The sequence below is a fragment of the Thalia democratica genome, chromosome 4 (genome assembly GCF_965202585.1).
Source record: "Thalia democratica chromosome 4, ktThaDemo2.hap1.1, whole genome shotgun sequence".
NCBI classification, from domain to species: Eukaryota; Metazoa; Chordata; class Thaliacea; order Salpida; family Salpidae; genus Thalia; species Thalia democratica.
The window spans coordinates 36,776,738-36,788,084 of NC_139168.1; the positions used below are offsets into that span (position 1 = coordinate 36,776,738).

General features: G+C 25.1%; 1 protein-coding gene across 1 annotated transcript; it reads right to left on the reverse strand.

Moving 5' to 3' along the window:
* Nucleotides 1-4,889: 4,889 nt before the first annotated feature.
* On the reverse strand, nucleotides 4,890-10,371 carry LOC145834595 (uncharacterized). The gene is made up of 5 exons (XM_082942064.1): nucleotides 10,297-10,371; nucleotides 9,829-9,955; nucleotides 6,964-7,109; nucleotides 6,676-6,823; nucleotides 4,890-5,370 (listed from the first exon to the last, which is right to left on the reverse strand). Exons 1-5 carry the CDS (start codon nucleotides 10,331-10,333, stop codon nucleotides 5,316-5,318), a joined length of 513 nt encoding a protein of 170 aa, XP_082798190.1. The 5' UTR covers nucleotides 10,334-10,371; the 3' UTR covers nucleotides 4,890-5,315.
* Between the last annotated feature and the right edge of the window lie 976 nt (nucleotides 10,372-11,347).

The window sequence follows — 11,347 nt, forward strand, 5'->3', positions numbered from 1 at the left end:
AAGCTATAGTATTATTGTTTAAGAAAAAATTGAAAATATAAAAGGTTAAAGTTGACCCTTTTTAACACCTAATTAAAAAAAATTTAAGTATGTAATACCGGTGTTTCAGATTAGCCAATTAGAGTCATTTACAATATTTGCATGGCTTGATTAAAAATAATATTTGAGAATAGACTATATAAGTTTTTTCGGCCCTAAGGTGTCTCAATAACAAAATGTTGTAATAGAGATTATAAGATATGATATAGTACTAAAAGTTAAAAATTAATACATGAAAATTCAATACATTGATGACTTGTTTTATAAGTAAGGATAAATTTTACTTTCTAGTCAGTGTTTTAGTAAAAATATTTTTCACAGTTATTTTATATGAACGTTATTAGTTGACTAGTTCCACCTTAAATGGAATTAAAAAAGTACACTACTTATAAAAACGAATAAGCTTAGTAAAATAGAATTTCAAAATCGAATGTTTTAAGCATTTTAAATTTGAAAATCTGTTTTATAGTGGAATTGATCAACTAAGACAGTTGGTATTTTATACTTATTTTTCTTGACTGAGTAGACAAATCTACTTAGCAGATGTCTGCTATTTATGTTTTAGCTTATTTTCGATATTTTTTTGTTCATAGTAGCTTCAAAAAATTATAAAATTTTTAGTACTTATAGAAAAACTTTGCAATTGTTGTAAATTGAACTTTAATCTGTTTGTAGCAAAAAACTTAACACCTTGTTCACATGCTTTGAAGTTAAAATACTTAAGTAGTTTTAACTATATTCTTAAACTGTTTTAGGTTTTTAGTTTAGATTTACATACAAAATAGCTGGGTTTAATGCAGTCCTAGTACATATAATATTTTTTTTCAAAGTTTGTGATTGGTTTAAAGTTTATCAATTAAACTCAAACAAATACTTTTATGGAAAGTGAACTATTTTGATGGAATTACAACACGTTATTCCTTTAGAATTTTAGCTTTGAAAACTTTAAACCAATGTGCTTTTTATTTTTTAAGTTGCTTAGTTTAGATTTTTTTAAGCTTCACTAAAAATCCTCACTGTCGTCTAAAATAACACCCAGACTTTTGTAAATTCGAATGATAACTATTTAAAAATCGCTTATATGTACAATCATTGTCACTGCTTAACTAGATTTCAATTAAATAGTCATTATTAAAAAGTATTTTTAGTCGTCTATAAATATAAATAGTATAATGTTATATTGCAGTTGTAGTCAAGTTTTTTACACCCGACAAAAATGGCGATGTTTTGTTCTACTTTTATTTATGTACTTATGTTTATTTCAATCCTTTAACATTTTATTTTTATTATCTTTTAGAATGTTACAAAAAGCTGTTTAGGCTCTCTTAAAATTATCTGTTTATATTTAAAGTAGTTGAACTTTAAAATAAAAAGTCTTTTTTTTTTGCACATCCGATATATATAATTAAATCTATTTATTTCACAAGCCAACGTATTTCATGTTTAAAACAATGTAGCAATAGCTTCGTAGTTTTTAGTATTTAAAAATATAAATAGTTTTGTTTTTTGTGTTCTTTATGAAATCAAACGTTTTATAATTTTAGATTAAATTTCAAGTTACAAAAAAGTGTACTTATTAAAGATATTATACCATTATTAAAACTAAACTTAGTCTTTTTTCACTGCATTAACGAAGTATCAAAAGTAAGTTAAAGGTTTTATTGCTTCTTTTTATTCAGCTTATGAAATTGAATTAAATATTTCAGGACATTTCGTTTCGAAGAATAGGTTAAGGTAGCCTATCATTTCAAACTCTACTATTCTAAACTTTTACATTTTTATTTTATAATAGTTTAATGATTAGTTTATTAATTAATTTTGAATACAATGATAAATTTATTTATTTTAATAGTATTTAAATTTAATTGGGTATAATTATAAGCTAACTTAAACATTGTAAAATTAATAAGTATACTTTTAAATAGAAAAAAAATGTTTGAGTATTTTTAAGGCCAGTACCTTATTTTTCAATCAAGTATATTAACGATTTGTTTTGTTTTAATGATTAATAAAGTTTGAAAAAATGTATATTCAATTAAAATAAATTTAGATCTAAGCTAAAGTAAATCAAGTCAGATATAGATACAAGTTAAACTATGATTATGTTAAAAGCTAACTTAAAATAAATTAATAGTTAGTAATAATTAAGTTTGATGTATATTGTTTATTGAATGATAAAAAAACGCTCAAAAAGTTTGGTCCAAGGACCTGGTGCACGAAAAAACCTTCCGGTTATTGATGTGATCAAGTTTAAAATGATCGGGTCTGAAAACGATCAAGTTTTTATGATCTCGAGTAAGAAATGATAGTAAAATTAAGATAGTGATTAAGTAAATTATCAACTGTAACTCCCGGTTTTAAATACGAACGCAAGTGTCATTGTTTGACTTTAACGTGCTTGAAGGTATTAAAGTGAATGACATTATTAAAAAAAACAATAATAACACTTTTGAAACGCCTTATTAAAGTTATGAAATTTTTTAAACAGACTAATAAACTGTATTGAGCTAAAGATGTTTAAGTAATTAGGATAAGTTAGTTTTTCTACATTTGACAATAGTTACAAGCCACAATGTTTGTGTAATTTATTTCACTTATGTACCTTTTATATATTTACTTAGAGTTCAAAGGTTTACTTATGGTTTGGTATAACTAAAACTTATTTTACACGTCTACCTAAGGTTTAAACTGCCAAGAACTATGTTTAGGCACACTTAAAAAAAGAACGGTGTAATATTTTGTATACTAATATTTAACGTGATTTTGTGATTAAAATTACTTTAAACTTGATAAAGCTGAAAACATTCATTACTTGTAACGTAATACTAATCCAAATAAAAATCAATAAATTCTTCAAATTAAATTTACTAAGATTTTAAGCTAATGTGCTTCTAATAGTTCTTGAAATAATAACATAAATATGACTTAAATATTGAATTTTTGGTCTAACATCAAGGTTCTAAACACTAATTACAGTAACCTCTCGCGAATCTACGCACTCTTTTGGTTACACACTCTCGTTAAGTTAAGCATTTTAGAATTCTCAAGAAGCACAAATAAAATTGTTAATACATATATATCAAGAAAAAATACTATACATACAAAAATTTTTTATTAAAAAACTTATCAGATATTTCTGAGTTTTGTGATTATTAGATTGATCGTCTTATACTTCATGTGCTACAAAACTTAGATACTGTTCATTAGAATAATTTAAAAATAAACGAGTATTCTAAAAAGAGTATATAAAAATTGTAAGTCTTAGAAAGCATACTATTACAGCAGTAAGATATGCTCTTTTAATTATCGCTTCAGTACAAAGCTCTATTTTAAGTTAAGACTCTAAATTTACAAACATTAACTGTTTGGAAGCAGAAAAGAAAGTTTTACAACTTCTCTAAATAAAAAAAGCTGTATATTTTTTAAATAACTAGCTTTTAAGTTTATTTTCAACAGTAAACATTAATTGGTTACTTTTTTATGAGCAAAATTAAAAGGTATATTTATCATAGTTAAGTGTTAGTGTAAAAGTTAATAAATACTAAAATCAAACAGTTTTGACTAAAATGCATTGAAAATTTTATGAGTTTTTTAAAGTTCGAAAAAAAGAAAACTCCTTTTTTAAATTGTATACAAATGAAAGCTTATGTATAAATTATAAGTAACAGTTATAAAAATTCATATACTTTTATGATTGAGTATGCCAACGTTCAACAAAAATAGAATAAAACTTACCAACAATATTTTTTATTTATTTGTTAAATGTATAATTAATGGTAAGCATTGCAAGGCCTAATATAGACTTTTAAGGCCCACGACGTATTATACTAAAACACCTTGTGTAAAAGAAGATAAAGTTATGATTCAAGCAATAATATATTGAAATGAACTCTTAACTTTTATCTTTATTAAATAACATAAGTCTTGTTAATTGGATAATGATTCCATTAAACAGAATTGCCACAGATCTAGCTGAAAAAAAATTCCTGCCTTTATAAATCAAATCCTCAACAAAAATATATAACCAAATACTTTAATTTATTCAAAACATTCAACTAGACCCTGAAAAAAGATGAGTGAAATTTTTTAGAAAATAACATTAGCAAAAAGCAGATTTTAGTGATGATAAACGTTCTTATCAAGAGCATGTTTATATCAAATTTCCCGGAAAACCCCCCATTTTTTTCCTAACTCTGTGGCAACCCTGATTGAAGTTTTACTTTTGTATAGTTTTATCCATTCGTTTAAAATTACGCGACCCGCGAAGACTTTTGTTGAAAAGTTTGATCAACATTTTTTTTGTAAATCTGACATGTTGGCTAAAAATGTTTCCCATGCGTATAATTCAAAAAAGGCAGATTTTTTCCTATATAAAAGAACAGAATATCCAGTGAAAACAAATAGTTTTCATGTCTGCTAATATTAGGAAAGATCTAGAAGAAAAAAAAAAAAACGTAAACATTGTTTTACAATTTGTTAATATTTTAATTTTATCTTTCACGAGTTAGTAAATATTGTAGTATTATATTAATAATTTGCCACAAACTTTATCAAAGAAACATTTTTTTTAATTAATTAAATTTATGTGAAATAAATTTACTACTAAGTTAAAATATTATTGTCTACAATTTTTAGTTACTTAATGGATTGCTGATTTGTGCAAGAATTGTTATGTCAGCCTTTTAATGTATCTTAATAAGACTTTTATCATATTAGCATCAAGTAGTTAATCATTAAAAAAAAAACAATTAAAAAATAATATTGTAAGAGCATATCAATAAAAAGTAATAAGTTCATAAAGATCTTAAATATTGTAGTTTATAACTTAACTTTATATTAACGAAAATAAATAATTTTAAAGTTTATGATACAAAATAAAAAAGCGATTTGTACAAAAACTAAATACACAAACTTTTTATTATTGAACAATAGCCCTAGTTAACAATTAAGAAAAAATATTTTTTAGTATTTAAATTTTGTCAATAAAGTTAAGGTAGTGTGTAAGTAAAACATTATAAATTGTTAAGGATAAATTTTAAAGCATCTAAATAAATTTAAAAGGTATATATAGACTTATTAAGTAAATCTTAATTCATGTGACTAGAAGTTATAAAACATTTTAAACTAGCTTTAACATAAAGTATTTTTTATTCAAAATATTTTCTTATTTAAGTATTTAAAGTAAAAAAAAAACGTAGAACTTTTTAAAGGAATAGTTTTTTAACTTTTTTTTGTTACTTTAGAAAAGTATAAATGGAAGTAATAAAAAACCTAACTCAAGGCATAAAATCCAATGGTCTGTTGAATCCTCCCTTTCTATTCATGTATTGTCTGTTAAAATATATATTATTCATCATAATTTGCAAAATAAAGTCTTAAAATATTTAAGTCTAACAACTATTATATCCAAACTAAGTTAAAGTTTACATTTAAGAAAGAAAAAAAAAACGCTTCCAGTGTTAATAGTGTTAAACTGAGATAATATAGGCGAAAAAACACTTAAAAAAGCTAATTGATACTGACACTTTGTTTTAACTCATATACATACTGACTTTTTTGCCTCAAAGAACACATGAGTTTGAACGTTGAATAATTTAGATTATATTACTTTTATTGTTTTGTGAAGTGTGTTTTGATTTGAACTAAATTTGATTTTTGTTTTGAAAAATAGTTTTAGTAAAGTTTAGGTCAAATTGAAAACTTAAAATTTCTAAAAAGTCTTAATCTCATATGAAACCATCAAAATGCTTAAATTAGTGGTGGAAAAACCAGTTAAATTTATTTTAACGCACGCTATAGTAATACATTAACATTTTGTAGTTAGATTTACAGTCAACTTATGATAAATACTTTTAATGAACATCAAATTTAGTCACTTGTGTATGAGTGTAAAACAATAATTTTTTTTTTAAATTAAAGTTACATAACCAACCATACAATAACTGGTGAGATACATTGGTGTGAATAACTTCAAATAATAAAGCTTTTTAAGAGACTCAACACTAAAAACGTTAAAAAATTTTTTTAGTAGATGACTCCATTAAAGTCTTTTATATATCTTTAATTGAGGACTTAAATCTGGTTTCTAACTAAACACTGATGTTAATTTAAAATGCTTCGGATATTATATCCAAAAAGTCTAGTCTTTTAAAATACTCTTTAGAAGTATGAATTAAATAATGTTTAATAATATACTTATGTACAAGATTGCCAAATGATTTTGAAAAATTTTCTCCAGGTTTTTAAAAGTACAAATGTTTGGGTCTATTTTTAGTTTAAAGTTAAGTTCAAGGTTAAAAACTGTGTTTAGTTGTATAAAACCATTGAAAAGATACTATAAACCTACTTTAGATATGTTTTTTATAAAAATTTTTGTTGATAACAATAAAAAATCTATTTGATATACTTTTCATGTTAAATCAAAATTTTACTACTTAATATTTTAAAAATTCCAGGTTTTGCAGGTATTTTTTTTCAAAATTTCTCAAATTCCAGGTTTTTTAGTCTAAATTGTCAAATTCCAGAATTTTCCACATTATTCCAGGTTTTTTGACAACCCTGTATATATTTATTAAACTATGTAATAAAACATAAATCAATACAACACTAAAAGAATGACAAAAACGTCAAAGCAACCTGTATTTTCTCTCAACCTTCCTGTTGGAGGCGTATAGGTTGTTACCAGGAACTTGTTTGCCGGCAGTTGATTCAAACGAGCTGAATCCCATCATCTGCATCATCATCTGCTCTTCAGTCGCATCATCCATGTTGACTGGCATCACAGCTGATTTTACAAGTTAATTACAATTACAATTTAAAGTAGATATATTTATTTTCTTTTAAGTATACCACTGTATAATGTATACCGTCCACTGTGTAACAGCATTAAAATTGTAAACAAAGTAAAGTTTAAACTTCACTCACGTTTAGGAACTGGTTGTGGCTTCTTTTTCTTTTTCATGGTTTTTTGAACACCCATGCTCCCACCAAGTGTGAGGTTTTGCACTTGGTTGTTCCATGGATCGTGCACATTCCTAGAACTTCCTTGGTTGCGGTCTCCTCTTTTGTCGCTAGAAGTTAATTGAAATGTTGGCAAATTTTATTGACTGATTGTTAGTAGTAACTGGTATAATTTAGCAGAAATGTTGCTTTGTAAGTTTTATATAACAGCTTATAAAATTAATAACATATTTTTATAAACTTTGCTTAATATTGAATAACTTTTCTCCCTGATAAAAAATGTAGTCATATATCTAAAACTATGATAAAAAGTGGATTAGTACAATTAGTGTGTTAAACTTTAGCATTAACAACTTTATTTTCAAAACAAAACTACAATGATGCAAATAAGTATTTTTCTTTGAAGTAATACTAAAAAAGTTGATAAAAAAAACAATTTTGTTTTATTATAATATAATTTTTAAATCAACTAATTGCCTTTGTATACTTATCCATTGCTTGAATATTTTTAAAACCATTAAATGAAACAAATACACTTTCCTTTACTTACACTTTAGATTTTCACGCTTACTAAAACTATTTTTTTTAGGTATTCAGCATGAACTTTAGAAAACTTAATAATCAAATTAAGTAAATGTAGCTTTATTTCATTTTTAAATAATTGTAAAAATCTTATCTTTTGTTATACAAACTTCCTACATATTGGTATATCATACTTTTAAAGTTACTTTTCAGTTCAATGTTACTTTTATTATAAAAATCCTTACACACAAAATTTTTTTAAACACTTAACCTTGAAAATACTTTTAAAATACTAAAAACTCAGGGTTGCCACTCTTTGAGCCAAAAAATCTTCCCTGAGTGACCAAAAATTTCCCTGAGTAACCTTAAATTTCCCTGAGTTTCCCTGAGTATTTTTCAAATCTTAAAAAAAAAAATTTCTCTTCTAACACAAATTATTAATACCTCATTCTCATTTTTCTTCTTTAATAATAAAAGGAAGGTTTTATGTGTATGCTTCTGCATTAAATTTATGAAAAAAACTGTTTTCAAAAACTCAATCTTAAAAGGTTTAAACCAATTAAAAATTAAAAACTAAATTTTTGCACAACTTTGTGTAAACTTGTTAGTTAACTTTCTACAAGATGATCTTTGATCATTCTTCGGGACCTTATTGTCATCACTCCCATATTAGTTGATATTACTTCCTTATTTAAGCTAAAGCCCCGTTCAACACTTGCCTGGCCATTGTGAAGCACAAAAACAGCCTCAAGGACTCTTGTTAAATCTTTATACATGCTTGGGATATCAAGTGTGTCAAAATAAAAGGTGTCTAAACTGTGACTTTTTTCAAGAAAAATTTCAAAAAGTATTTGAGTGTTAGAAGAACTTAACAAATCAATGTATTGATTAATGCTGTCATCACCCTCTTTTGCTTTTAGTATCTTCATGCTGACAAGTTGTTGGACTAACCTTGTAAAGTTTCTGACACAACGGTCTTTACCCATTCCAATTAGACATGCCGGATTTAAAACAGCAGCCCTTCTTAAAAAGTTCAAACCAACAGTCATTCTTGTTTTAATTTTTTTTGTTATAGCAAATTTAAAAAAGTTTACATTCATTGTGAAATGACTTGAACAAAATGTTAGAAACTTTACCTTGATTTAGCAAATCTTGAATTAAAGTAGAAGCAGCACATCCTAACTCTACATCTTTTTTGTGAAAACTTTTATTTTGAAAATGCTCATTATTTAGTTCAAGTAGCTTTTTTCCATTTGAATGGGCTTCCATGAAAGAAGTAGTAAAAACTATATTCATAACTTGTATACTAACTTCTGTATATCATCATACATGAAAGGAATGCTTGGGCTGTTTTCCTGATACCTTGTTAAATATGGAACCAAAATTGAGGCAACAAAGCTAAAAAATTCAATTTCACAATTACTAAATACATCATCCTTTATAGCATTGCTTATAGTTATAAAATCTTGACCTGGTGGCTGTTTGTAACCAGGCAGTTTTTTCCAGTACTGTACCATTTTAACAACATTAGGCCAAATTAAAATGGCTCTGTCAGCTACCTGCTTTGACTCTAACCATCTTGTGGCGCAAAATGATAAAGGACTAATAGTACAACATAGTGTTTTTTAAACTACATAAGTAACTAAAAATAAAAAGTTTATTAGAACTTTTCAATGAATAGTTAACAACAACTTTCATTTCTCTAAGCTGTTTGATTTTACTTAAGTAAATATAAATTTAAAACTTAAAAAAACTACAATGTTAATACTAAGAATATTGAAGAACTAGCCGCAAGGCTAAAAAAATTCTAAACAACCACCTAAATAATAAAATTTACTACTTTTGAACAAAATATTGAAACTAGATGAACTAAACCTTATTCTAGATCTAGAAAAAAATTTCCCTGAGATTTTCAAAAACTTCCCTGAAATTTAGAGAAAAAATCAAAACTTCCCTGAGTTTCCCTGAGTTAAAAGAAAAATGCCAAAATTCCCTGAGATTCCCTGAGTTCCCTGAGTGTGTGGCAACCCTGAAAACTGTAAAATGCAAACAAACAATAAAAATCAATTATACCAACCAAAACAGCTTCATTTGTTAATTCTGGTTAATTTACATTGTAACCTTAATTTTTGATTTATAATTGAGTAATTGTTATTTACTTGACAAATCTTTTAAAAATTTCATTCAACATTTGAAATAATTGTTTTTATATTGATAATACTAATATATTTTTTCTTATATTTTAAAGATAGTGAAAATACAAGTACTATTCTTAAATACATAAATATATATCAAGTTCAAGCCTACCCTGCAGGAGAGCGGTCTCTGCGTCTCCTAGGTGATCGGTCCCTATCTCTGTCTCTTCTGCTTCTTGGAGACCTTGATCTTGACCTGCGTGGTCGAGGGGATCGGCTTCTAGTTCTCCTTCTGGCTCCTATGATCAGTTTTGAATTAAAACTTATATCAAAAATGTTTATCCCAATTAAATAACATTAAGTTTAAATTTAATATAACAAAAACTAATTTACTAAGTACTCTGTTAATTTTCTATTAAAATCAAACTTATTGTTTATAAAAAATCATTATTTTATTAGTTTATTGTTCAAAAAAATAAAAAGTATCTACAACATATAAAATAACATTAACAGTACCTATTGAAATTCAAAAATGAAGTCAAAAACCTTCTGCTTCAATTTTGGAGTACTGGAATGCTAATAATAAAATAAAACGTAAATCATGTCAACTAAAATAGCTACTAGATAATAATTTACTAACCTCTATCTCTGTTTCTTGGACTTCTTGATCTGGGCATTTTAATTATTTAATACTGTACTTTGTATAAAATTATCTAAACATTTATTATTAATAGAAGTAGTATTGAAATAAATTGAAAATGTTAATTTTTAGTAAATTGAATTTAATTTTTTTGTAAAATAATCAAACATATATAACCAAACTAAAATTACAGGGTAATTATTAATTAATTAATATTATAATTATTAATAATTAATTAATATTATAGGGTAAAATTATAGCCATAAGATTTTAGAACACTTCTTCCAGGTTTGTAAAAGTAAAAGTTTTTGGGTCTAAATTTAGCATATAATTAAATTTAAGGTAAAACTTTAATATACTAAGGTTAATCTATGATCACAAATAATTTTTATCTACATGATAGATTTTCTATATCAAATAAAAAATTTATTACTTTACATGTGAAAACTGAAAAAATTTTCAAAATTTTTCAAATTTTCTTCAATTCCAGGTTTTTTAGCCTAAATTGTCAAATTCCAAGTATTTCAAGGATTCAAGGTTTTTGTCAACCCTGAATATTTCTATTTGAAAAAAAAAAAAAATTAAAAATCTGTTTTGCGGTGAAACAGTGTAATTGTGTTTCTTAAGACAACAAAACTTTAATTTTCAATCTTCTTCTTGGATAGATTACTCAGTCAATTTTGATTTTAACTCAGTAGTTAAACCCTGAATAAAATAAATAAAAACATCTGTCAAGTTATTTATGTATGTATTCATACTATATATTGTTTTCTATTAAAACAAAATTTCTACATAATTTAAACCTTTTAAAACTTAAGTTGTTCTTACTAAGATATCTTAATCAACTGAATAACTTTAAACTACGACTTGCTTTTTTTGGTCATTTAACAGTTTTAAGTAAGTCTTTCTAAATTACTACCAAAACTTTATATTAATATAAACTAATAAACTAGAACATTCTTGTTATACATAATGATTTAGGTTTTCTAACAGCACTATTTAAATCTATTTGAACTTATAAGTTTTACCAAAAAAAAAAGGTCTATGGTCA